The sequence below is a fragment of the Leptidea sinapis genome, chromosome 18 (genome assembly GCF_905404315.1).
Source record: "Leptidea sinapis chromosome 18, ilLepSina1.1, whole genome shotgun sequence".
NCBI lineage: Eukaryota > Metazoa > Arthropoda > Insecta > Lepidoptera > Pieridae > Leptidea > Leptidea sinapis.
Window position 1 is genome coordinate 12,227,857 of NC_066282.1, and position 27,828 is coordinate 12,255,684.

The 27,828-nt window shown below is 33.3% G+C and overlaps 3 protein-coding genes across 3 annotated transcripts; 2 read left to right on the forward strand and 1 right to left on the reverse strand.

Annotated features, from left to right (window-relative positions):
* Positions 1-2,381: 2,381 nt before the first annotated feature.
* On the forward strand, positions 2,382-7,009 carry LOC126969581 (pancreatic triacylglycerol lipase-like). The gene is made up of 6 exons (XM_050815116.1): positions 2,382-2,474; positions 2,603-2,774; positions 2,845-2,993; positions 3,178-3,426; positions 6,002-6,332; positions 6,897-7,009. The coding sequence occupies exons 1-6, from the start codon at positions 2,426-2,428 to the stop codon at positions 6,952-6,954; spliced, it is 1,008 nt and encodes a 335-aa protein (XP_050671073.1). The 5' UTR covers positions 2,382-2,425; the 3' UTR covers positions 6,955-7,009.
* On the reverse strand, positions 7,008-16,406 carry LOC126969600 (uncharacterized). Its single transcript, XM_050815143.1, has 5 exons — positions 16,238-16,406; positions 11,236-11,382; positions 9,540-9,632; positions 8,327-8,549; positions 7,008-7,358 (listed from the first exon to the last, which is right to left on the reverse strand). The coding sequence occupies exons 1-5, from the start codon at positions 16,305-16,307 to the stop codon at positions 7,142-7,144; spliced, it is 750 nt and encodes a 249-aa protein (XP_050671100.1). The 5' UTR covers positions 16,308-16,406; the 3' UTR covers positions 7,008-7,141.
* Positions 16,407-22,802: 6,396 nt separating this feature from the next.
* LOC126969544 (myosin-G heavy chain-like) lies at positions 22,803-27,275 on the forward strand. The gene is made up of 6 exons (XM_050815039.1): positions 22,803-22,976; positions 23,212-23,302; positions 24,035-24,187; positions 25,360-25,449; positions 25,524-25,886; positions 25,974-27,275. The coding sequence occupies exons 2-6, from the start codon at positions 23,230-23,232 to the stop codon at positions 27,143-27,145; spliced, it is 1,851 nt and encodes a 616-aa protein (XP_050670996.1). The 5' UTR covers positions 22,803-22,976; positions 23,212-23,229; the 3' UTR covers positions 27,146-27,275.
* The last annotated feature ends 553 nt before the right edge of the window (positions 27,276-27,828 follow it).

The following is a 27,828-nucleotide window of genomic DNA, read 5'->3' on the forward strand; positions in this document are numbered from 1 at the left end:
ACATTCGTGTTTTGATACCCCTTATTACACAACAGTTGCATAAATAACTATTAAAACTCAAATTTTATTTATTTGCTTAGCTTTCAAACATGCCTAATACCTAAACCCAATAAACAGACCAACTTTTCACGAAGTACAAAGGGCCTCGCAAGTAACTGCCTCCCGGAGTCTTGCAATGAGTAGGGCCGCCTCTGTCGAAGCCTATCCGATCCTGCAGCGGGGAGTCAGACAAGGTGATGTCATATCGCCGATGCTGTTCACCGCTGCCTTGGAAAATGTCTTTAAGCTTCTGGACTGGCTGGGCATCAATATCATATAAACGTAACCATATTAGTTCGTGTTACAATACTGCCACATACACTTAATATACAAAAAAATCATATATCTCACATCGTTATGAAACGTTTTCATTCCACCAATTTTTCTGAGACTAACTTTGCAAATACGACTACTATGAAATAGTCTTTTTATTTTTCGGCCTATAACACTCAGAAACAATGTGGCTTTCTATGAGTTAACCATTGTCAAAATCGTTTTAGCAGATCCAGAGATTAAAACTTTATCTCTTTTTAATATTATCAGATATTGATGAGCACTAATAACATTTGTGTTATCTTCTTAATTAGATTTATTTATGCGTAATATAATCGCCGCGCGACAAGATTGTACTCGCCGCCATTTTGTGACGTCAGAAACAAATATTTTACACACACATATAAAGACAATGACAAAACACACTTGATCACGAATATCGTAAGATACTTTCTGGAATACGAGTAGGGACCGATATATCATACACCTGTAAGAAGACTCTATAAGTGATTAAAATAGAATTGCAATATTTTTAAACAAAAACTTAGTTCTACGAAGTACATAAAAATATGAAAACAAAAAATTTTTTTTCAAATCTAGATATACGTATGTGTATATATGTGCCAAACACCGAAGCACGATTTTTAAATTGACAGTATTTATTAAGGTCAAAAAAATCTATTTTTTTACTTAAAAGAAGGACAAACGAAAGTCCCGTACGCTGTCACCTGGTGTTAAGTGATCACCGCCGCCTACATTCTCTTGCAACACCAGAGGAATCACAGGAGCATTGCGGGCCGTGACTCTATATTAATTTCTTAAGTCAATCTAGCAATAAATAATATAATTTTATAAACACTAAAGCAGTATTTGAACAAAAAACAAATTCTAATAACTTTTGAGCAAAACAAAACTACAAAACAAAACCATATAACTTGTTTTGCCATTTGAATCCTCTTAAGCCGGAACCTACGCACAATTTTTGTGATACATTTCTATTAATTTAATTTCTTGTACATAAAGGAAACTAATATTAAAAATAGATTTAAATTACAAAATATGTATTTATTTTCGAATATCAAAACGACTGTCAGTAGTACGTACTGACTACTCTCTATATTTTTAATAATTGTTAAAGTAATTGAAGTAGTGTCTATTATATTAGAAACTAGCTGACCCGGCAAACGTTGTTTTGCCATATAAAGTATAATTCACGCGATAGTTTTATAAGTAATAAAATATTGCCTATATTATAGCCTGTACATCATTTTGTTCTATTGTCAATAGTTTTTGCGAAAATTTTGAAAAAAAAAACATAGCCTATAGCCTTCCTCGATAAATGGACTACCCAACACTGAAAGAATCATTCAAATCGGACCAGTAGTACCATAGATTAGCGCGTTCAAACAAACAAACAAACACTGCAGCTTTATAATATTATATATAGTATAGATGACATAAAAAATAATATTGTATAGTGTTATATCAGTTACTTTGTATGTATATGTAATGACGTAAAAAAGGCATAAAATGCGTTTATTTTCTCAAAATTGATTTGATTCTTTTTGATGTAATTTCTAATATAATAGACACAACTACCGCTTTGGAAACAAATGGCGCTCTGAGAGAGAAGAAGTGGCGCAAGAAATTCACCCAGCATTCTTTTTATTGCGCTCTTTTTAATCAAATATACATGTAGGTGCTTAGGTATTTTGTAAGTAATAAAAACTTTAATATAAGGAAATAAATGCCTAATTGGATAGCTTTTTCATGGTGCATGATAGCATCAAACTATTTGTGTGATAAAAGAATAGATACTTAATTCAAAAACTTTTTCATAAATTGTATTCAAAACATGTTATTACGTAGATATTATGTTGTTTGACCAAAAAGCTGTTTTATATCTATTCATTGTGTTGGTAGAATAATTAAATGATACCAAATGATATAGATATATAATAATTTACATGATTTAATTTTAATCATCTAACAATTAACTGATAAAGATTAAAGTTAATGAAAACAACAGGGATTACTTTGATTATTCTTAAAGATATTTCTAGATTAGAATTGTTTCGAAATTTAGAATAACTAGCGTATTCCTACAATTAAGATGTTGAAATTTGTGCTAATTATTTCGTTTTATTCAGCGTTATGTTCTGGTAAGAATTTAATAAGTTTGCAGTTTTTAATTATAATCAAAATTTAAGAACTTACAGACATTCCTAAGTTTTAAACTTCAGTCCAATACAAATGAAATATAATTTGAAATAATAATCAACTGTTTTAGCGGTGCCAACGAATCCAATTATATCCAAAGTTGAACCTGGCTTACGATATCAATATGCTCAGGATTCCGATGGCAACAACCATCTAGTTGACCTATGGATGTCGATAAATGACCTTTCTGAAGCTGCAAGATTCTTTCCAGAAGTTTCTAACGTCTATCATCTCTTCACAAGGTAAGTATCTGAATATTTTTTAAGAGACACAAAAAAGGGCAAAATTAAAAACGAAATGTTTATTTTATAGGTCAAATCCTACAAGAAGTCAACCTTTATTGCTTAACAATGTCAATATGTTACAAGAGTCAAACTTCGACGGCAGCAGAAGAACTATAGTCTTAATCCACGGTTGGATGAATTCTGGAACATCCGATTTTAATATGGCTTTAATTCCAGGTAAGAATTAATCTAACTTCTTGGATTAAATTAATAAATTAATTTGTAACCAAAATCGGGCTCTCTCTTTCGGCGACTCGGGGCATCTTATCAAATTGAATTTGTATAAGTACAAGTTATTGGGAAACAATTATAACATTGCCTTATTCATTGGTTTTACTAATTTATTTCTTAAAAAATTTAGTTCTTCTTGCTGCGGAAAATGTTAACGTTATCGTTGTTGACTGGAGTTCTGGAGCTAACTCGCTCAACTATAGAATTGTCAACTGGAACAGTGTGACGTCAGGGGAAGCAGTGGCCAAGTTCATCAACTTTGTCAATCAATGGACAGGCTCAAATTTAAGCCAATATCACATTATTGGACATGGAGTTGGTGGCCATAAGGCTGGTGTTGTGGGAAGAAATCTTAATGGGCAAATAGGTTACATAACTGGTAAGTAAACTAGTCTATTTAATATTCTATTCTATTCTTCCTACTGTGGCTTCTGTGGAAGGTATATCACAAGTTAGCCAATATCACGTTAAAGTAGACCACCAAGCCTTGTAAGCTACAGTATTTGTTTTCAATTTTTATGGTAAAATTTATTTATTTTATTCCTGAAACATATTATACACAGACAGTATGTTAGACTATAAAAGACATACACAAATATAATTACTTAAATTATTAAATATAAGTTCTTAATCTATACTAATATTATAAAGCTGCAGTGTTTGTTTGTTTGTTTGAACGCGCTAATCTCTGGTACTACTGGTCCGATTTGAATGATTCTTTCAGTGTTGGGTAGTCCATTTATCGAGGAAGGCTATAGGCTATGTTTTTTTTTTTTCAAAATTAGGGATCCGTAATAAAATTGCTATTTTGTAACACAAGGTGTAAAATCGAAAACCTATTTTTGCATGCGCTGCAAAAACTATTGACAATAGAACAAAATAATGTACAGGCTATAATATAGGCAATATTTTATTACTTATAAAACTATCGCGTGAATTATACTTTATATGGCAAAACAACGTTTGCCGGGTCAGCTATGATAAAAATAAATACGCAAAAATTTGATAACGCAATAAACGACATGTCCAAAAAAGTCCATTTGATGGATACATAGGTACACACTAAATGAATTCTTTGGTAAACTATAGAAAGAAGAATACATTACTTTTCACCTCTCCAAATTTGACCGTTTTGATTTCATAATATTAATAAATGCAACGGCATATTCGCACCATACCGCACCATAGAAAATGTTAACCACGGTCCTCATCACTCATCACTCATACTACATGTGATTTAAAAAGAAAATGCTTAGGTATTTAGAAACATTATATTAATATCATAACTGTCTTTATTGATATTTAAATTCATTGTAATTCTCTTTATATCTCTCGTTATCTGTATGTTTTCAAATCTTGATGCGAAAAAGTTTTTTTCGTTCACTTTAAAAATAAGAAATGAAACGTGTGTTGACATTCGTCCGTGTTTGACATTTTGACAAATGTCAATGTTACATTGTTGTCAATAGTCGTAACACTGTTTTCAATATTACGTCTGTTCGCTATTTCAAAACGCCTGTAGGTTTTTATTGCGCAATTATACTCTAAAACATTAGTAACACGTTTAAGTCTAGTCTGCTGTAATGCCAAGTTCTTTGAGTTTTTTATTTATAGCAACTTATACAGCCAATATTCAAGAATATAAAACCACAAAAATCATTCGTGTACAATCAATTCCCGACGTCTATAGAGTAATTACTACTTTTACTGTTTAGTTTTATTTTTTGTTACCCTTAGTAAGCTACCTTTGCAGTAAAGGGTTTTACCACTGGTGACGAGATTCACATGATCTGAATGAAATGCCTACAGTAAAATTATATCAACTCACTGCAGTAATAATTGCGATTCACAATTTGTTCGCTATTAAAAAGCGCCTGTAGGTTTTTGTAGCACAATCATACTCTATACAATAATTAACACCTTTCCGTCTAGTCTTGTTGAAATGACAAGCTCATTGAGTTTCTTATTTATAGCAAAAGAAAACAGCCAATATTCACGAATATAAAACATCAAAAATAATTCGTGTGCAATAAATTTGATAACTATGCCCTTTAGACAATGTTGCCTGTAAGACGGTGGTCAAAATTTTAGCCCTTGTTTTGTATTTAAGGTTTTTCCAAATTCTAACGGCAATATTTAAGACTTTGCTGGCAATTTATCTAACCTTCTATCTATCAGCGAATTGTATTTCATAAGCAGCGAGCATTAGTCAGCTGAAATTTTGACAGAGATTGTATAACGCCGGGGTGACCGAAAGAGAATAGAACGTTTTATTAGCTGTTGGACCTTGTTTTATTGTTATTGCCGGCAAGGTTTTACATTCAAACTTAAAAAATGTTTCATTTCCTTATGTAATTAAAAAATACATTGGGGACTCAGTGCTCTGTGAACGGCTGAATCACTTGGCGTTGCGTAGAGACGTTGCTTCATTGTGCGTCTTCTACCGCATCTATCACGAGGAGTGTTCCGAAGAGCTGTATCAACCGATTACTGCCGCCGAATTCCGACTTCGCACGACACGCCACAAGTAAGTACCATCCTCACGAAATGGATGTGTGGCGGTCCTCCTCGGTGGTGGGGTGTTTCCAGGACGATACGACATGAGTAACTTAAAAAAAAGCGCGTATATCTTCCTTAAAGGCTGGAAACGCACCTGTGATTCCTCTGGTGTTGCAAGAGAATGTGGGCGGCGGTGATCACTTAACACCAAGTGACCCGTACGCTCGTTTGTCCTCCTTTTCCGTAAATAAAATACATAGTGCTATATGATACGGATCGCTTTGTGTGCATGTCCTTTTGGTTTTGTTGTGAATAATTTTGGTATATATTTTTACCTAAGGTCATTTATACACGCACACTAACACAAAGTGACATACAAATCGCGAGTGTAAGACGTAGCTTCTCACGCACATTAAACGTTCTTCTACGTTACTCTAAATTTTTATACTTTTTAGGTTTGAACCCTGCTCTCATTGGTTGGGTTAACAATATAGATAGATTATCACCAAGTGATTCATTGTATACTGAAGTTATACATACAAACTACTTGACCGGATATGTGGAAGAGCTGGGACACGTCGATTTCTACCCCAATGGGGGCATATCAATGCCTGGATGTGACTCTAATGAGTGCGACCACGCAAGGAGTTTCTTCTACTTTGCTGAATCGGTAACATCAGGCGGATTCACCGGGAGAGAATGTTTAAACTATTATGCAGCTGTACTTAGAATGTGTGATTTTCTCTCAGGACGTCTACAAATGGGCGGTTTAACACCTAAATACGGGTAAGCTAGACATTACTTTAGAAGCTTAAGTGAATTTGCTAGAAACTGTCATAACCATAATGTTAGCACCACGAACAGACAAACTTATAATGCCTAATGCTCGGCGAAGTCGAGTTAGTAAGACTTTTGTGGGGCGATATTTATGCTTTTACAACAAGATCTCGGAAAATGTTCAAAACAAATGTATTATGAAATTCAAAAGAATTGTTAAATAACATTTGTGTGTAAAGGTTACTACAACAAAAATGACTTTCTTAATGATGCCATGGATTGGGAATGGAACAACCGCCCTCAGGCTATTAAATAGTCAGTTTTATTGTACAATATTATATTGTAACCATATTTTTACAAAAAAAAAACCCGCTGAGCATCTTGCACCCGTTCTTTGAGACGAAACGGAAAAGTCTGCATACAAAGTGCGGCATACTTTTTCGAATGGATGGTTGTTTTTGACTTTCAAGAAGTAATATCATATGCTTTTTTTAATAAAAATAATTGAAATTGATTTTGAATATAAATATCATAATAGTAATCCACTTTTTACAAATGTTAATATGATTTCAGCAAAACTGGCGTATACTATTTGGAGACAAACGGCGCTAGACCTTTCTCGCAAGGATAACATAAAGGTGTATTTACATGTAAGGCGGGATATTAATAAATCATAGTACCAAAAACGCAGTATTAAAATTTATTTTCTAAAATTAGTAGTGAACATAAAGTAATAAATAGTATATAACTAACAGTGCTTGGCAAGCAAAATAACGCTAGAAAATGCTTATTTGTACTTTGTTATGCGAATTGCTTGATCACAGCTGATTTGGGTGTTTCAATGTCTTAGAAACTCTTCTTTGATTTTGTTCTTCAAGTGTTTGGGGCTTGATCGTAGTTGTGAGGTTCCTTCTTGATGGTATATCTAATAAGCTGCTGAGGAAGGCAACTCCTTGCTCTGCGGTTTGGTAGACGCTCTCGAGGAAAGATTCAGCATCGAATGTTGTTTCTTCAGTAGCAGATGCCTCTGTTGTTCTGGAATAAATTGATTTCAAATAATTTCTCAATAAATATTTGACATATAAGGGAAATCTGGTAAGATGTCGTTTTATTATAAACTAGCTGACTCGACAGACGTTGTTTGTGATTATTGTTGATTGACCAAGCACCACAACCGGCCCGATTCAGGAGAATGTCATATACTGTATGAACTAACTATAATTGCTTCCTTCGCTAATATCCTAGGGAAGGTAACAACCCGACGAGGTATACGTTGGATGAAGGCAGCGCAGGACCGATAGTCGTGGAAAGGCCTTTGTCCAGCAGTGGACGTCTTCCGGCTGCTAGCTAATGATGATGAAATAATAATGATTAATGGATTAATGCTACATCAATACAATATATAATCATTTCGTACAAAGATATGGTAGATACTTCTCCTTAGATTTTTTTAAATAGAAAGGAGGTAAATGATAAAGAGGTTCACGTTAGGGAACGTGGTAAGGCAATCCATGGACATCCGCAATACCAGGAGTCAAGAGATGCGTTGCCGGTCTTTAAGGTAGGAAGGAGTATGCGCTAGCTTGAAGGTTCCTAAGTCGTATCGGTTCGGGGAAACTGCAATCCATAATTAATTCCACAAATTAGCTGTGCAAGGCAGATATATTCCGCAAAATATGCGTTTGTAAAACGCCAAACGTCAACATGATGCGGTTGGTATTTAGCATTTGGGCGTAATGTCCGGTGTGTATAACCCTAACAGCTCCTCTGAGCACTCCCCGGAAACAGAACCTACATCTCTACGCAACGCCAAAGAATCAAGCCGATCGGAGATTACTTGATCGTTGATGATGCGAACCACGCTTCGTTGTATGCGGTCAGATAGAAGAAGCTGGTACTGGGGAGCGCCCGTCCAGAGGTGAGTACAGTATGTGAGGCTGAATTTGCGCCTCAGGGACCGCGTTGGCAGCAACAACAATTTCTTGCTTTGATATTTAACTTACACCTCTTCAGCAGGCTTCTCGGGCGGATCCTCCATTTCCATTCCTCCGGGTGAAGACTTAAAGCAGCCAATAGGGAATTCCAATTGCGCTTCTCCTAAAAGTTTGGGCTCAAGTTCAAGACAGCCTCGAAGACCATCTGACGTTGGTGCTAGCTCACTAAACTTGGCGCAAACTTGAGCGAACTTGCCGAATACTTGTAAACAAATTGGAGCTGGATTTGTTCCTAGAAGTAGAGTGCTACTTTAAAATAAAGCTACAATTAAGTATTTAAATATATTAAATCAAATCCAAATCACTATTCATGTCGGTTAAGGAAATGACACTTATGAATATGAAAAGTCTTTTCTCTTGCCTATTTACCACCACATTGGAAAAGGTCGAGCTTTAATGAGAAGAAGTGGCAAGTAACTCACAGCCACTCTTCAATCCTTTTACAAATTATTTAAATTTCAATATATTATATTATGTAACAAAAATAATAAAAGTATGCAAGTCAAAAAAATAAATGTTAATTAACGAAAATAAATGTAAATGTGAAAATAATAAAGGTATAATAAAAATGAAAAGATTATATCAAATGTGTCGCATAAGCCAAATTACCTTAGGATCAAGATAAGAAGAGCTGGCAGATTTTTGAATGTCTTCATAGAAAAGAATTGTTATATTTTTGGAATGAAAAAGGACAAAACGGCTACGATCCAAGCAAGATAGTCTAAGGAAAGATTGCCTTCAACTACCTCTATTCGATTTTTAATTAACGGACATGAAGTGAAGTCCTAAGTGGTTTAAAAAAAGTTTAAAAAATCTGTAAAGTATTGATTCACTTCAGGACTGAACTATAGTCTATATCTATCTAAGTGATCACATTCATTTTCAAATATATTTAACTTATTGAAAGTAAAAACTGCTACCCTATCAAAATAGTACCCAAAATACAATTAAAAATTTGTTAATGTTGATAGCTACAACTAAACTTTAGATTTCTTATAAACGAATTGAGAAATAGTGTAATAAGTAAGATTGTATTATGTTATATATTTAACCAAATGTATGGTTGATTGTAAAAGTAAAAGTTTGTGAATGCTTAAAACTTGACGAGCTTTCTAGACAGTGTAGTGTATGGGCATTGCAAATTGTAACTTTCTACTATTTACGAGTAGCTTGCATGTATATATCTGTAATAGATGATTTATTGTATAGAAAGCTTACTTACCCTGTATTTTAGAGCTGTGAAGTAGGTTTTTACCGTACGATACATTGACTGAAAATCCATCATCTGGTGATAAGTATTTCATATGAACACATCCTGAAAAATTGTAACGTTAATATTAATTATGTATATTAGTAGTCACTACATTAGCCATTGACAGTCCTTTCAACATTTTCAGATGGTGCGAGAACTAACAGTGGCAACCCTACAAGTACATTTTTTTGTTGTTGGGATTTGACATTTCCATACACGATTTTAGTGGTTATAATCGAGCTAAGCCGAATTTCTGCTATTTTATATCATAGCAAAATTCGTTTGATCAGTACGAATACTAGTGTGGTATTACAGATGAGACTTCGGCGCCTCTTTTTATAAGGTCGCACCGCTCTAGGCATGCTCTAGGGCTGCCACTCAAGGTGTTGTAACTCTTAAAAAAGTGATATGTGGAACATTATAAATTACAATTTTATAAAACATAGATCAAAACAATAGCATCTGTAAGCGTGAAATTTGTTCCAATATAATTAAATACATTTATTGCTTAGCAAAAATGTAAAGCGCGAGTTGAATGCAGAATGCAGAGTTCAGGAATGCGATAGTGATAAAGTTAACAATGCTTTATGTTTACCATTTAACACTAGCTTAAAATGATGAAAAAAAAAATATTGTACTCCTTTACTGTTATCTGTCATTTATACAACCACGATCAGTAATTTTAGTACATACTGTATTGATTCTTTGAAAAAATATACTCTACGGCCTAAAAAAGCATTATTTTAAAGTCGTCATAAAAGAATAGTAGTTTTTCCCTCGGACAACTAAATCAAAGGTTAGGGATTGTAGGTTTATAGAAATATAAGTCACAGTCATAATATATCTGTAAATCATTAAACTAAACATTTTAATGTCAACTTAAGAAAAAAACTTGTAAATATAATTTGCCAAGATGTGGCTATATTATTTAATTTTCAATTTTCCCGCGTTGGCTGAAACCTTACCATATCTTTGACATTTCTTGAAGGAAAAATGAAACCTCTCACTAAAGATGTATGTATACAACAAAGAGGATATAAATACTTCGTAATAAGAGGTGGGACTGCCAAAGCTATAAATTACTGCTCGTTTGTTTCGGTTTTTTTCCGTACATAGCTTCGCTAGGTTGGTATACGATAGATTTGCCACCCATTTAAGCGGCAACTCGAAAACTTATGATATTTGTTTGTAATAAAAAATATTGTATGCGACACGTTGTATAATGAGAGTCAAAAGTTGCGTGGGTTGCAGGCGAACATCGCAATGAATGACGCCAAGAGGGTTGTCACAACTGTTGCGTATAATACTATTTTATAATGCGTTTCGCGTATAATGCCTTTCTTCAACACACGTGACTAAAACATTTTTCCCTTTTTCTCGTGCTTGGCGACGAATTGAATCTTGTTTCTTTTGGACGGAACCTGATGGACTCGGATCTGTCATTATGAAAATCAAAAAAAAGAAACGCGGGTTCGCAACTTCAGTATTAACGCAATAACACATTAAGTGTACAATAACTGACAAGGACAGAACAGCGATACATTGTAGGCGCGCGAGGCGAGGCGCGCGGACTGCGGGGGGAGATGCTCCCCTTTTTACCTCAGACCCAGACTGCATTCAACTCGCGCGATATCTATAGTATAAAAATATTTTTTAATAAAATTACCAGGTCCTCCAAGATCGACGAAGGTAATGTTAAAGTCGACGCAACAGACACAAGCGGGTCCTTTGCACAAGCAATTTCTGTTTGGCTGATCGTTTCTCAACTCTGGCACTTCAATGAGCTTCTTTCCATTATCCCAATCTAATAAATCTAAAAAAAAAACAGTGACAGTCAATATATATTCTGTGTGAAAATAATAAATCATTTCGATACATGCGCGGAGAGTAGGTACATAATCTCTTCACGAGTCCCCGCGGTTTGTTGACAACAATAGGAAGTAGTGGAAATTACAATTCTGCACTTATATCGAACAATGTTTTTAATATGTTTGCAATAGTAAAAACTATTGAAGGAATTCATGAAAAAATTGTTTAATCATTGGACCAGTAATAATTACAGTTTGAACAAATGTTGAGGAAAAAAGCACTAAACACATTAAATAAAAGCATTAGTGCGGAAATGAATAACTTTCCGCACGTTTAACACATATTTTACATTTTACATATTATATTGTAATTGAAATGATTTGTAAATCGATGTAAATGTAAATCTTGATATAAAAGGGTGGCAATGAGTTTCTTGCTACTTCTTCTCATTAGCTCGACCCTTTACGAAGTAGCGGTAGATTTAATAAGAAAAATATTTTTTTTTGACATTCATAAGTGTCATTTCCGTGACCTATGTGAATAAACTGATTTTGATTTTGATTTGATTTATGAAAATGTCACTAATTTGAGCAAATGTACTAAAAATAAGTTTAGTGTAGTATAATTTATTAACCTATGCATTAACTAAATTGAATTATTAATTAAGTAAGATTTAACTGTACTTCTTTGTAAGTTTGTTACTTCATATTTGTGCGGTTTATGAACCTAATTCCAACGATTGGGCTCATCAGAATTATCATGAAACGCACTCTTTCTTCATATAAATAACGTTTCCTTACATTGTAATGGTATTTATGGACTTCCGTTCCAATTGCTTTTTAATCGCTCTACTTGTGTTTAGTATACTTATACTATAAATATGCAAATGTTAATAAATGTAAAGTTGACTATATCCTTAGCCAGTTGCTTTATAAGAATTTGGTTAATTCAAAACTTTAAAAATAAATTACAAAAAATGGCCACTTTACTACGGTTGGAAAAGTAGGAGCAAAACATTATTAAATGGCCCTAAGTACAGGCTTTGCCTTGTTTGGAGCAAGACAATGTGTGTAAGAGTTTTTTTTATATTATATCCAAAACTAACTAAAAGGTTACAAATGATTTTTCTTTACATTTCGAAGTTAAATACTGCCTGAGACCAATATATTTCATATTGACATTACATTAGGTATATAGTAAAAGTATTAAGTTTTTTGCCTAACTTGACGCCAACTTCTTTTTACGAAAAGAAAATATTCTTTCTTATCTTCTTTTGTTATATTATGCAGGTATGATAATAAATTTATAGATAGATAGAATTATTTATATTTACCGCGAATACTATAAAAAAAATATTAGACTCGCTTATTTTATTTGCGTTTAATTAACCCGTAAATCAGAATTTCATAGTAATTCGAATTTCATAGTAATGCAAAAAATAAGGTCATTAGCATGCTATTAATATAATCAATTGTGTTATAAAACAGCCGAATCCGATGTTCTGTGGGTCTGTACAATGTACAAGAAAGGCTAACCAGGAATCATCTATTCTTACAATTCTTTTCTATTTGTCTGTTTATTTGTGCAGAATAACTTTTCTTGTTTCAATAACTTCATGTTTTATTAAAAGCGGAAAAAGTTGTTGACATTTGACAAAAACTTTGAATACAATTATTTAGCGTAGGTATTTAATTATATGAGTTTCGTGTGCCAGATAGGTTGTAATAAACAATCATTGAGAAGTAATAAAAAAATAATATTATTGAGAATAGATACTTTCAATTGTGATTGGATATTCAAATTGTAACATCAAGTAATTGAATCACAATTACAAAGTCATTTGAGTCAATATTATTTAGTTATATATGCATGTTTCATCCAAGATGATAGTAACTTAAATAAATTTTCTCTGGTTGCTCGGAATACGTTTAAGTTTTCACTTCAAAAATCACTGCTGGTCGCGGCAGTTGTAGTTACCTACTTTGTGAATGATAACCGGAAAAAAGAAAATTAAAAAAAAAACTTTTATTTTTCGAATCTTTTAAATGCATAAGACCACGGACTAGTAAAGAAAGATCCTTCTTTTGCTAATATCACGGCGCGGAGTCGTCTCCGTTAGCAAATGAAGCACCTTTATGCTATAGTGTGTGTGCGGTTACGGGGTATACTAGTTACACAATTTTTTCATCCTTATATAGTCTTGTATTAGTGTAAGTGTATGCGTGGGGCTATGTATTTACACGTTTACCGGCTTGTTTTGGTGCCTCACTGTTATGTAAGGTGACACGGAGTCCTTATTTTTTTACTCGTCTGTGCATAAGACATACAACTTTCACATTGGAGAACTTTCGCTGCATGCAGGCACGACGCCCGCGCCCGCGGTCGTTGTTCTATGTAGAGCAAGGCATCGTTTTGTTGGTTACGTAACCGGCCGCGGCGCCGTTAAATAACCGGTGTATTGTCACGCTTGTGATCACCAGGTGAAAGAACTCTATGTGCGGAAGACAGTTATTCATGCTCATGAAAACTGTCAGTATTCGAGTAATGTTAAATAAATAATCGAGTAAAAACTACTTAAAGTTTTAATAAAAACAGTTTGTGTGTACAGTGTGTGTGTCTGTCCGCACGCAACAAGTTTTGTTTTGTAACGTCACAGAGGTATACCTATACTTCTGTGACGTCACAAAACAAAAATTCTCAAAAAATATTCCTTGTGCTATTTTACGTTTGTAAAAACAATAAGGTGTTAATTATAATTAAATTATTATTATACTGTATTATTTAGCTTAAAAACATTTATTTAAAAATATAATTAAATTATTTTTATAAAATTAGAATTAAATATTTATTTTTTATTTAACAACTTATAACATATTGAAATATATTTCATTCTCGTCCATTGCTTGTGGTTCAGTAGAGATAAGAGGCTCATGGTAGCTGAAGTATGTCTGGTTGAACAGCTAACGTCAGAGTGTCGAATTTGCGTGACTACTATTAGTGTACTACATCATAAAGGATAGATAAAAGATGAACATTAGATGCGTCACAAGAATAACAATAATAATGTGACAGAGACACATAAATAAGATGGGTAATGAGAGTAAGCGAGATAGACTACAATATCTACTACCCCTTTTTTATGGTCATAAGGGACGAGACGAGCAGGACGTTCAGCTAATGTTAATTGATACGCCGTGCCCATTACAATGCCGTGCCGCTCAGGATTCTTAAAAAACCCAAAAAATTTCGGAGGTATAAGTCATTAGCGGAACAATAGTTGCCTAACTCAATTAAATCGCTTTGTAGGTCAACACAGTCCTGTTTTTCTTTTATTATTTTAAATATTTTGGTGTCATCCGCATAAAGTAAAATATTAGAATTTTGAAAAGGTTGCAAAACATCATTAATAAATATGTTAAATAACAATGGGCCAAGGTGAGAGCCCTGAGGAACGCCCGATGTAACAGGGACAAAACTAGAAATAAATCCTTTAACAGCTACCGCTTGTGTTCTGTTACGGAGATACGACTCCAGCCATCTTAGAAGATCTCCTTGAATACCGATACGCTCAAGTTTAAATAATAGTCGAGCATGCGAAATTTTATCGAACGCCTTTGAATAGTCGGTATAAATTGTGACTACCTGGAATCCATTGTTTAAGGCATCCATTACTTCATCTAGAAATTCGCAAAGGTTAGTTTCCGTCGAGCGTTTATTTATAAATCCATGTTGCTGTGGAATAATTAGTGGTCGTAATAAAGGAAATAAAGTGTCATAGATAATTTTTTCAAATAATTTTGGGATGACCGATATCTTTGAAATCCCACGATAGTTTTTAATATTATGTCTGTCACCACTTTTAAAAATGGGAACAATTAAAGACATTTTCCATATTGATGGTAAACTACCTGAATGTAATGATTTCCTAAAGAGTATATCTAAAGGTATTGAAATTTGTCTACTACATGCCTTCAGTAAAATTGGGTGTAAATGATCGGGACCACTTCCTTTGGTTGGGTCAAGTTTTAACAAGTACTTTTCTACCTTTTCACGTGTAATGTCTATACTATATTTGTATCCTGTGTAAATATTTAGTTTCAAGACAGATTAAATTAGATTTTGTTTGTTTGTTTTATGACGCCGAGTATGGATTCCTGTGAAGTATGTGAAAGTAAAAAGCATTTCAGACCGGCTTTATCCGCTTTCGCTGACTAAACGGTCTGTGATATGTAAATGAAAAGATCGTTAGTACATCTAAAAAAGAACCGGACAATAAAATTTAACAGTTGGAAATATATAAAAACAGTTTGTTTTTGAAACTTAGATAATTTATACGTCTAGATAGAGAACTGATGAAAACAGGCCAGGAATATTAGTTTAGTGTGCGTTACAAGCTACGTCTTACACTCGCGATTTGTATGACACTTTGTGTTAGTGTGCGTGAATTGCTCTTAATAGACGTTAGTTCTAAGCATAATTTTTTCGACGTTTTCACAGCTGTCATCGTCTATCTAGATGTATAAATAATCTAAGTTTTGAAATAATAAGAATAGAAAAAATAATCAGTTGTTCTTTGGGTTGCTGTATAAGATTTAGTCATTACATTGAAATATGTATTTGTAAAAATAAAAACAATTCTTGACTGTCTCTGCCAATTTGTTCAAATATGAAAATGTACTACACAATTAGTTTTTGTAAATAATGGTTACCGAGGAAATACAGAAGACGCTATGTGCATATTATGTATTATGTGAAAAAGCTCCAAACACTCTGTACGCACGAGAGTAAAAACTAAAATCAACAAAATTTGCAATCACACATTTACTGCAAGCGACAGTAAATATTTGTGGGCAACTTACCTAAAATACTCGCAGCCTGTGTCACCGCAAACAGCGCCACAAAGAGCGAAAGTGTCAACTTTAGCGTCATTTCGTGTCACCGGCGAATTTATGATAATACGAAAAACGAATATTTAATGCGCAAGCGCAGTACAGACTGAGGCGCGCGACGCCAGAGCTCAGTTAATACTGCTCCTTGGCTCCTATCTCCGGTCGTTTCACCTCGCACACAATAGTCGGAGAAATTTAAAATAAAGCATAACGAGTAATCACATGCACTGGTGAGATGCAACGAGAAAGCTGGCGATTTTATGGACCGTGTTCGAAAATTTTATGGTATTATAATAAAATGTATGACTTTTGTAGCAAATGTTCATACTTTCGATAAATTGTTTTATCATACTTTCGATTAATTGTTTTATCGTACCAATTTTCGATTTACAAATTATACATCTATGGAATACAACCAATTTAGAACATAATTAAATTTGAATCTTATTAAGATTTCTAATGCGTAAGCAATTAGGATATAATCCCCACCATCTGGATGTGTGGCGTTCCTCCACAGTGCGGATTTTAAGGAGCTTTCTTCTACGTACTTTTTAGTACGCTCTGGAATGAGCTTCCTTGTGCAGTGTTTCCGGGACGATATAACATCAAAATCGCGCGTACACCTTACTTAAAGGCGTCTGGGGAGTGGCGATGATCACTTAACACAAGGTGACCCGTACACCCGTTTGTCCTCGTTCTCTATAAAAAAAAATGTTTGTGAACGTCATATGTTATGCAGTTATGGTTTGTAAAGTGGCGTAATACAGATCGATTAGTCCCGTCTCATTGCGACCAATATGCTAATGCTAATTCACATTAATTACTCACAGCAAAGATTGATTCATAACAATAGAGCTTCCGCAGTTGACTTATCTCATACGGTTGAAGAACTAATCTTCCCAAAGAGATGCTACCTTCATTCAATATAGTATCATCAGTTCTGTGACAGAAGCTACACACTAAAAATCTCTCTGTAGTCGTTATTTCATGACTGAGGATCGTGGTCATCAACAAGTGGTCCACACCTAGAGTCGGAACTATCCTTTTCCATCAGCTTTTGTCCATTGCGGCCCTGACGACGGAGATAAACCTCAGGGACCAGAAGTCTTTTATTTGGTCGGTCCATCTGGTAGGAGACCGGCCTCGGGCGTGTTTACCATTTGTGTTCCCAACTACGATCAATTTCTCCTCACACCCAAAATAAGATAGTGGAGTATGTAACCTATGATTACTCACTCAAGGACAACCTCAGACACCAAAAATACTCTTCCGTTGTCTTGTCCTCTTCCATAATAGAAAAATTCAATAATTTATACGTCTAGCTAGGTTGTGACAGCTGTGAACACAGCACACGCACACCAAAACAAAGTGACATTCATATCGCGAGTGTAATACGTAGCTAATCACACCCACTAAAGTATTAAGCATGGCCTGTTGTCATGCGTTGTCTAACAGCAAGAAGCTCTATGTAAACGTATAAATTATTACATCAAAATTATTATATAATTCGTTTATTCAAACAAAACAAATCTTGTAACTATATTTACAATACAATGATTACATTAAATTAAAACTATCATTACGGGGTAGTGTACCAAGAATACTGGCAGCATTTCCACGTTGGAGGTGCTAGGTAGATCCATTCACCGAAATAGCTGCCAGTGCTTGGGTTCCCAGTGGCCTTATATAAATAACATATAAATTGTATCAGATAATTATAAGCATAGAACCAAATCAACTATTATCTATCAAAAAACTTATCCCATAAGTGACAGACGCCTTATAATCTTGGGTAACAATACATAATACGACAGTATAAACGTTTGGTCATGGTTATAAGACGTTACTGCTCCATAAAAGAGTCATTAACCTCCAACTTTTAATATCATGAAAATAAGTATGTGCTTGATTTTAAATACCTACCTTATTACATTAATATTTATAACTAGCTTTCGTCCGCGTTGTATTTCGGCAACTTTTTTATTTTTTAGGATATTTTGCAAAAAATACACATACAAACTGTTTCCGCTGCAGGCAGCACTTTTCTATGATACAGCCCAAATCCCTTGTCATTGTGGACAGTCTCTTTAATAGTATTTTCCTGTGAACTTTAATATCCTATTTCATCCTCATGTAGATCAAAGTTTCAAAAAATTTTAATTATAAATTATTTCTTATCAAATGCATAAATTTCATGGTTTTATCTTCGATAATGACGACCATACAAACTGCCATCGCCTATTTCATCCCTTCCATTTATTTATTTTGCAATAAAAGGTAGCCTATGTCCTTTTTCAAGCTCTATCTCTGTACTAAATCGTTTTATCAAAATCGGTTCTGTGGTTTAGGCGTGAAAGCGTAACAAACAAACTTACATTAAAATTTATTATATTAGTAGGGATTTACAGAATACATATAATTATATGATAGACATAGACCTTCGCCACGGATGAAATTTGGAAAAATCCGGACTCGTCCACCAAGCATTCCGTGCTCTTTTTTTTTGTTTTTATTAATAATGTATAGTTTGAGATTTTTTAGTCTTCTTGTAGTATAAGACAGTATAACTTACTAAAATTCATAGTTCTAAGTCAACGGTAAGTTGTCCATAAATTTTTATTCCCTTGATAGTGTCGAGATATATGTTAAAACGATATATCCCAATATATCGGCCGTATCTTCGAACGAAATCTGTTTATTATTAGTTAATTTTTTCACAGTTTCAAGTCACTGTAGATATAGGATATCGTTTTAATGTGAAATCGATTGAACTCCATTAATTGAACTCCACTCGTCCCCGAGATTAAGGGTATTCCTAGACAGCCGTAAGGACGAAACGATTTAGATTTATTTATTACCGGTACCTCTCTCCCTTTCTCTCACTCGCTCTCTCGCTCACTCTTGCTCCATGACTATGTGCTTCATGCTACGTTCGCCCTTTCTCTCTCTCTCTCAATCGGTCTCAATCGTTAACTCTTTGACTCTCCCTCTTCTTGGAAAAACATCCCACATTTTCGTTTCACTAATATTATTATTATTGCGTTTCATCCATAAAAAAATTACCTTCATGCACGCAAATTAATAACTTAAAAAATGCTTCAAATAGGTAGAGCTCGCGAGCTACTCCTAAAATTACCTTTTACATACAAACTGCAATTGTCGTACTTTTTTTTGTACAATTATGTAATAATTTTGTTCTTGATTAAATGATACTTTTCACACATACGGTAAATGAAGAACTGTTTTTTGCATTGATTTACTCGAATTAGCAATACAGTTAGCGGAGAATTAATAATCCGTATTAGCTATTGAAGCATAGCCGTCGTGCCAACATGCTAACTTTATCATAAATTGAATTGCAACCGTTTTATAACTCGGAAGTGATTTTTAATTAGTATACATATTAACAATTTTTTTTTCGTGTATTTGTCGAATATCACAACTCTCACTCAACGTGAAATATCTTTTTTGAAGTGAAAACTGCTTTAGCCGTATTGGACACTTTTTGGTAGCGGAAAATCTAATGGGTTCGCGTCACCAACATGCTGATGACTGGTTCACGCAATAAATAAATAATTGAAACCCATAATATATTAGAAGAATAATATTAGAAGTTTAGTTAAAGAATACTTGCTGTGTATTCTCCAAACAATACTGAATTTGTTAAACTTTTGCAGTAATATTAACAAGAGATTGTAACAACATAATATAAGTAAAGTTTTTTGCTGCTATAAAGCGCCCAGATAACGTCGCGGGGGGCAGCTTGTAATTATAATAAAACATTGTGGTTTGCAATTGACTTTTTATTACATTTTTGACTGTTTTTTTTTAAAGAATGGTATTCTTTTCCATTTTTACGTATATTTTAGAGATAGAGAGAGACCAGTGACAAGTTTTATAGTGGTAATTGGATTATTAAAACGAACGTATTTAACGACTAATAACTAATAGAATTGGTCTAAATGGTCGGTAAGTCATCACTTGGAAGTGATCAAAATGATTTATAGAAATAAAAATTATAAAAAGGTCCGTTTGTGAAAGCAGTGCGCTCCACACTGAGTCTGGATCTCTGAATCTATTCACACACAGTCACACTTAAACTAGCAATCATATGGGAGAACATAAATTACCTTCTCCATCCCACAAATCCCTGCAAAATCCTCTGCGATTGCTTTTATTTAGTTAACTCTAGGTTTACCAGTACCTATATTTCACTAATAATACTAACATAGTCCATAAGAAATATTGTTACAAATACATTTACTAATATATCAATGAAGATCTCTCTGAATTAAATAAATAAATAAAAATAATGCAGTACACTACAAAATAAAAGGAACCAGCATCTGGGATATCATGAATTGCCCCCTCTCCCCCATAAATAATGAATGCAGTGTGCTTCACACTAAAAGGAGCCAGCATCTAGGAGATAAATTACCTTCTTCCAAAGGACATTAATTACATTCGTTAAAAAATAGAGATACTGTAACAATATAAAAGAGCCGAAAATAATCACATTGACAGCAACAATTGTTCGTGACGCAAAAATTACCCTATTCCGTATAACCGTAATTTCATATGTGTAATATTTATTTGTGAATTACCATTATTATATTAACAATGATCCTTATTACCATAATAATAACAGTGTGGCTATTAAATATTACGAGGAATGACGTGGACACAAAACGAACACAAGTCCGGTGTCGGATGGAATACAACTTTCTCCCGGTAGAAAGTGACCCTGCTTGATGCCATCGTTACTATACTAGGCGCTTGTAGCCCGTTTTAATACTCAACCCGATTTGTAATGGCACATTACTTCAGTATGATAAATTAACAATACATATATAATATATACGTTTTTATATTTATTTAAATGTAGGTTTATTAAATACTAGCTGACCCGACACACGCAAAAGAAAGTACCGAAGTATTCAGGAATAATGTGGGCTACAGCCATCGGAAATGAATGATCTTAATTATGTAGTAATAAAATTATAAGGATTAATAAAGTATAGTATTTGTGTAAACAGCTTTTACACTACCGCTTTATAAAAGCCAATTTTCAAAGTATTAAAATGGATATAGTATGTTCTCCTTAAGAGATAGACATAAAAGTATGCGATGGCATCGCATACTTTTCTATAGAACTATGTAAGATACACAATTCCACCAAATATTATTTTGTTATATCTCAAAGAGTTTAGACAGCATTTTCGTTGAAAGCTTAGAGTAGGCTTATTTTTTCCGACACCTACAACAAATATCGTTAATTTATATAAGACTCAACAAATTATATACTTCAACCTTCCTTGAGAATCACGCTTTCCATTGGTGAAACATAATGAAAATTTGTTCAGTAGTTTTTAAGTTTATTGCGAACAAACAGACAGACGCGGTGGAGGACTTCGTTTAATAATATTATCTAGTGATTATTTCTTTTGTATTACAATATATTATCCAAATGATTTGAGTTTCCTTTAGGGTTAATTCCGCCAATATTTGACTTTTAACAATTCGGCACGAGGATTCAGATTTAGATTTTGGCTCAAATCATTTGGATAATTATATATTTCCGCAAAGTAACGCCTACTTCAATAAATTTTCTTACAGTATATTTTAATATTTGATGACATTTTTGTTAATTCAAGGTAATTTAATAGTGCTTAAGTCCACAAGCTGCAAACCTCATTTGCAAAATCTAAATATCCTAACATTACCGTGCAAATATATACTTGAAATATGTAAGTTTTTAAGAAAATACCCAAATCTAAATTAACATTATATAGTTTAGGTCCCTATCCAATGTCAATTAAAATTTATCATAAGTAACCAGAATACTTAACAGCCGACATCAATATTAAAAAAATCATTAGCTCTTTGAAAAAATTACTTTTGGAAAAATATTAGTATTCTATTAATGAATACTTAAAGGGAAATTTGTTGAATGTCTGCCCCTCTGTTGTTCATTGCTCTCTGCCTTACGAGGTGCATGTGATAATTTTTTACTTCAATTTTTTTTAGTAACTAAGTCACATGTAACGCAATTTAAATAGACAAATAAATAAATGCAAGTGAAAAGAAGTTTAATAATAAAATATGTAATATATTCTATGATGTGAGTTGGAAGGAGGTTACGACTTTCTTACTATTTCTCACGATTCTGAAAACTTGAAGTTATGAACAGTAGACAAACTAATATCTCACCACTAATCAATTAAAAAAATAACTGTAACCGACTTAATTTAAATTTATATTTAACTGTTTGATGTGTTTGAATATTAATTGCTATATTGGCTTACATTCCTTCTAGATCGTACAACAACATTCTCAATTCCCATCCTTGTTCATCAGACGGAAAATTAGTACATGCGCTTGACACTGTATTCTACATAGCCGTCCAAGTGCGTCTACTGCCCCTCTCCTTTACATTTCGTACAAGTTAGATAGAGACAGTCGTCTCTTGTTTTCGTTTTCCTTTCTCGTGCATCGGCTCACATTTCTCCGGTTATGTCGAAGTGGTTATAGTGGGTTATATGAAATCAGTGTGGCACACGATAACGTCGGCTACGTTTTAGGGGCTGTCAGCTATTTTTAATAATTACACATTAATAGCAAGCGAACATCGGCGGAGGTGTGACTTATTGCGCGATATATTTTTGAAGTTGAATATTTTTCGAGGAGTCATATATAAGTCACTAACAAGGTAAGTTCTGTAATAAAAAACGATATATTTCTTTAAAATTTTTATTTGTGAAATTTGTTCTGTACTAAAGATATAAACGCGCTTGCAGCTTAAAAAGCTTCGTAAATACACTTTGGTATTTTTACATTATTATTATTTTAAACGTAATAGGCTATTTACATTCGACTTTAAGAAAGTTTGTAAGATTTATGTGAATTATAATAAGGTGGTTTTTGACATATTTTATTGTTTTCAGGCAGGGTAGGGCTTTAAAATGAAGCTCTCCCTAGTGTTTGAGCTTCTATTGATATTTGTGTTACTTGCGTTTGCTGCGTCAAAGGAAATAGGTATGTAAAAATATTATAATATAATATTTACTAACACTATGTTAAATAAGATAATATTGTTTAATAAGGCGAGTGCATTAATTAGAAGAAGGTTACATTTTTTTAAATTAATTTAATAATTAAACTAAAAATAAATAATTAATTACGTAAGTATCTGTACATGAATATGAGAAATGTTTATAGTTTATACAGATAATTATCGTAAAAGTAAATTTGTTAGGAATTTTACTTTTAACTATGTATATATGACATATTCACGTATGTAAGCGTATCAAAAGGTCACATAACTTATGTTCCTTTAAAAATATAAGACTTGTATACTACTTAGCTACATGACCGAATGATTTGATATTCTCATTTTAGAAAGCTATACATAGCCAATTATATAAAACTTGTTCCATACAATTTTTGATGAATCACTTATCGATATTAAAATATATATCTACACACTTTATATAGTAACTATATTTAATGCCCATGTTAAAGTTAACATTCTTTCAAAACTTTAATCGATTATGGATTTAAATGGAAGTTTGAAGAATTAATAACAATATTATACACATGTAGATTAATATGTTTGAAACTTACAGAATATTTCATTTAGTAACCAAATACAATCGATAATAAGTTACTAGCCACTTGTGCGTGATGAAAGTTGGTTTCGTGCCTGCTTTCTCATAAATTATTAATTTGTCAATATCAAGTGTCAGTGAAAATGGTCAATGTTTACAGGTAGACATAAGACTAATAACAAAGGTCTACGCAATGGAAATGACGACACAAAAATCGAAGATAATAGTCTGAACAAGTATTGTAAATGTTCAGAATCCTTATGTAACTGCTGCAGAGATTTTGCAGTACCAGTGGTTAACTTAAACGGTCCAGGTGAGATTATCTATTCATCTATTCATTTATTTGTTTTTTTTTTTACTATTAATAATAACTTCATAAATATGGATGATGATTTTATTAGTAATACATTACATGGCCCACCTTCGTCATCGTTTTTTCCTTAAAAATCTGACAAGGAACTTAATGCACATAAAATCCAGATAAAATTATAGACTCATAATCAATTTAATTTGAGGTTTCTAGCCTCTAATAGTAATCTATCGACGTATGTTCGAACCCATTATCAGGTTTTTAAATTTAACTTCTCGTCGATGCATCTAATATATAATTTATATTTAAATAGTTTATATTTATAGCTTATGCCATATTCACACAGGACTGAGCACGCAGTAGCGACATTTCAATTAAATTATTAAAATAAAAGAACACTTATAAAATATGCTGACTAAACACTTTTAGTGTAAATAATGATGTGTTCTGCAAAGTCGTAGTACATTATTTTATTCTATCATCAATACTTTCCGCAGCGCACGCGATGTATAGAATATTTTTAAACCTGGGGTTAGATAATTGGAGTTTTAGAAGGGAATTAATTAATTAAATAATTTTTTTGAAAATGTAATATAGCCTATGTCACCTGGGAATATAGCTTCCCAGCATTGAAAGAATTTTTCAAATTGGTTTAGTAGTTTCGGAGCCTATTCAATGCAAACAAACGATCAAATCTTTCCTTTCTTTTACAACATCAGTATAGACTCTATGCTATAGAGTGTAGATTACTTTTTATGAAATATTTCATATTTAAATCGCTTTTTAACAGCTGCAACATATGATTCATATTAAATTGCATGCAGCACCATACAAAATAATTTGTTATGTTTACAGCCAATGTTAAATAATCTATTTGATTTAATAGAGTGGCCGTTGAGTTTCTTGTAAGTTTTTCTCACTAGCTCTACTTTTCCAAATATTTTGTAGGTTAAATAATTTAAATTAATTATTTATAATGGCGATTCAAAAGCGCTTAGTTTAAGCCTATCTGAATAAAGTTTAATTTATTTTGACTTTGGCTTTGACTATGTTAAAAAACAATTTTAGTTAGAACCTTTCTCGTTTGAATGTAGGATTAAGGTAAACTGTATCGCTATCCCAGTCAATTTACATATAGCTGTCTAAAGTAATAAAAATATTATATTTATTTTCAGGATGTGCTTCTTTGATGTACCTCAATGGGGATAAGATGTCGATATCACTCAGTTTTGGAAATAAAATTATAACAAATCGAACAGTTGCTAGTACGTATTCTCGTATGATTAAGCGGTATGTTTGAAATATGAAGTATTTTAAATTATTATTTTGATATTAATAGGTCGCAAGCCGAGTCCTGTTTGCATGCCTCTGCCTGGAGGCATTTCAAAGTTTTGTGGACGCGTTTACAATATAGCAAGAACAGGAGAAGAATTCAGGGCTTGTCTTGGTTTAGAACTGCAAGCTAAAAATGCCGTTGAAGCTGCCGTAAGGGTATCATGTTTCAAATTTGGACAAAGAGGAGTTACCTCGGAACCTGCAGATCCACTCCCTTTAGTACCTCAAGATGAGAAAGAAACAGAGGATGAGGATGATGATGATGACGATGATGAGGAAGATGACTTCGGTCTTGGAGCCGATGATGATGATGATGATGTTGACGCCGACGACGATGATGAAGATGAAGAAGGTGATGATGATGATGGTTAGTTGAGTATTTTTACAGAAATTTCTATTTTATTAAGATTTTTCACTTAATTTTAGCATAATATTGAATCGATTTAAATTTCAGGGGAATTAGATGCTGCGAATGATGTCGATAGTGAAGACTACACCGGTTTTAGTCTTTTAGGAGAAGACTTATTAGGAGGACTATTTGGATCGACTGGAGGAAATAACAAAAAGCCAAACAAAAATAAGAATAAACAGGCAGCGTTACCATCACCATCCACCACCACTCGACGTCCTAGACCTTCACGTCGCACAACAACGAGACGACCCATTACTAGGGTTCCACAAAGGCCAGTAGGACGACCCACGACGATTAGAGTACGCCCGGTTAATCGTATTCCGACGCGTAGACCTATAAGACGGCCAACTACTTCAGCAGAAAAAAATTCAGCATCAATTACTCCAGCATCCTCTCCTGAGGTGTCTGTGAGCGCTGAAACACAACTAACTCATTCGACAAATTGGGATAACACTCTAGAAACTTTATCAAATGTTGAAAATATTCAATTACATGAAACAACTGTATCAATGAACGATAAACCAGATGTAACAGAATCAGCAACAACACTGAAAGGCTCAACAAGCTTCTCAGATCCTGGATTAGAAATGTCACTTGCGCACATAACTGGCCAACTGTCTGTTGTACCAGTAACGCAGATAATACCGAGTAATAACAAAGGAGATAGTAAGCTTAGTGAAGAACAAATGACATACGAAAAAGTTCAAACAATAACACCAAGACCCCATTCTACAATACCCTTTGCAACGGAAGTAGATGACGATGTACATGAAGAGACGGTTCAGATAGTTCATAATCTTGATTCACAATCAGAAGAACAAACATCTAATAAGGACGCTGCTGTAGATGAGAGTCGAGGGCATAATATCAACGTGCAAATAGAATATGAGGGTTTGAGTTTACCCAAAAAGAAGCATAGAGGTGATGGGGGTATTGACTTAGAAGATTTAGATTTTGATTTAGCGGAAATAGGAGAAAGTGTTGGGCATGAATTGGGATTATTTGGGCGAAACAAAAGAAATAATAAAAATAATAAAAATCAAAATGGAAAGCCACAAAAACATAAACGTAACAACAATAATAAAAATAATGATTATGACTACATGGCTGCAATAGACGAAATCAATGAAAGCTTGGATTTACCTGATGTGGAAATGGAACGACGAAAAGGGCGTTCACGGCAAAATAAAATGATGCGAGGCCAGTGGTTGTAGAAAGAGTCAAGACTTATTTATTTTAGTTAAAAATTAGTTAACTTATTTATTTCATAACTTATTATCACCTCTGTAAATAGTAATTTATTCTGAAATTGTATATTTTACTTAATAAAATTATTATAACGTACCTTAAATTTTTCTCCCCTTTACTAAATACAAAATTAATTTGACTTTTGTTATGGATTTGTACAAGTATTTAGAAGCATCGATGAAGTTTGTATATTATGCATATTTCCATATTTTACAATTGAAAATATTGTGCTAGTTCTCAAAGACCAATTTGCTGCTGTGCAGTATTATTTATATCAGCACTTCAAACTTCTAAGTAACCTAAAACTGATTATTAAAGATTAAAGATACATTTACAATATTTGACCCATCCGTTCATAATCTAATCACTTCTCACTATGGGTGGTGTCTCAATATTTAGCATGTATTTTGTAATTTCTTATAATACAAGGGTCAATAATTGTCATAATGAAAAAAAACCTAACAGTAGATTCAGTTTTAGACATCAGATCGTCTTCTTACAGTAGCTAACAGTCGATTTTAATCATTGATCTTTAATTTAAAATTTATCTAAATCCAGAATCTTGATATTAAATTGGTCGATTTAAAATCGTAGTAAAAACAACAGCATGATTCTATATAGAGATTATTGCATGAAATTTCCATATTGA

Coding starts and splice junctions, on each gene's coding strand:
- LOC126969544 (XM_050815039.1), top strand. CDS start 23,230: ATGAAGCTCTCCCTAGTGTTTGAGCTTCTATTGATATTTGTGTTACTT. Junction 24,188..25,359: donor GGTTAACTTAAACGGTCCAG/GTGAGATTATCT, acceptor ATTTATTTTCAG/GATGTGCTTCTTTGATGTAC. Junction 25,450..25,523: donor AACAAATCGAACAGTTGCTA/GTACGTATTCTC, acceptor TGATATTAATAG/GTCGCAAGCCGAGTCCTGTT.
- LOC126969600 (XM_050815143.1), bottom strand. CDS start 16,307: ATGACGCTAAAGTTGACACTTTCGCTCTTTGTGGCGCTGTTTGCGGTG. Junction 9,633..11,235: donor CGTCGATCTTGGAGGACCTG/GTAATTTTATTA, acceptor ACAATTTTTCAG/GATGTGTTCATATGAAATAC. Junction 8,550..9,539: donor TCACAGCTCTAAAATACAGG/GTAAGTAAGCTT, acceptor CTCTACTTCTAG/GAACAAATCCAGCTCCAATT.
- LOC126969581 (XM_050815116.1), top strand. CDS start 2,426: ATGTTGAAATTTGTGCTAATTATTTCGTTTTATTCAGCGTTATGTTCT. Junction 3,427..6,001: donor GCAAATAGGTTACATAACTG/GTAAGTAAACTA, acceptor TATACTTTTTAG/GTTTGAACCCTGCTCTCATT. Junction 6,333..6,896: donor GGTTTAACACCTAAATACGG/GTAAGCTAGACA, acceptor ATATGATTTCAG/CAAAACTGGCGTATACTATT.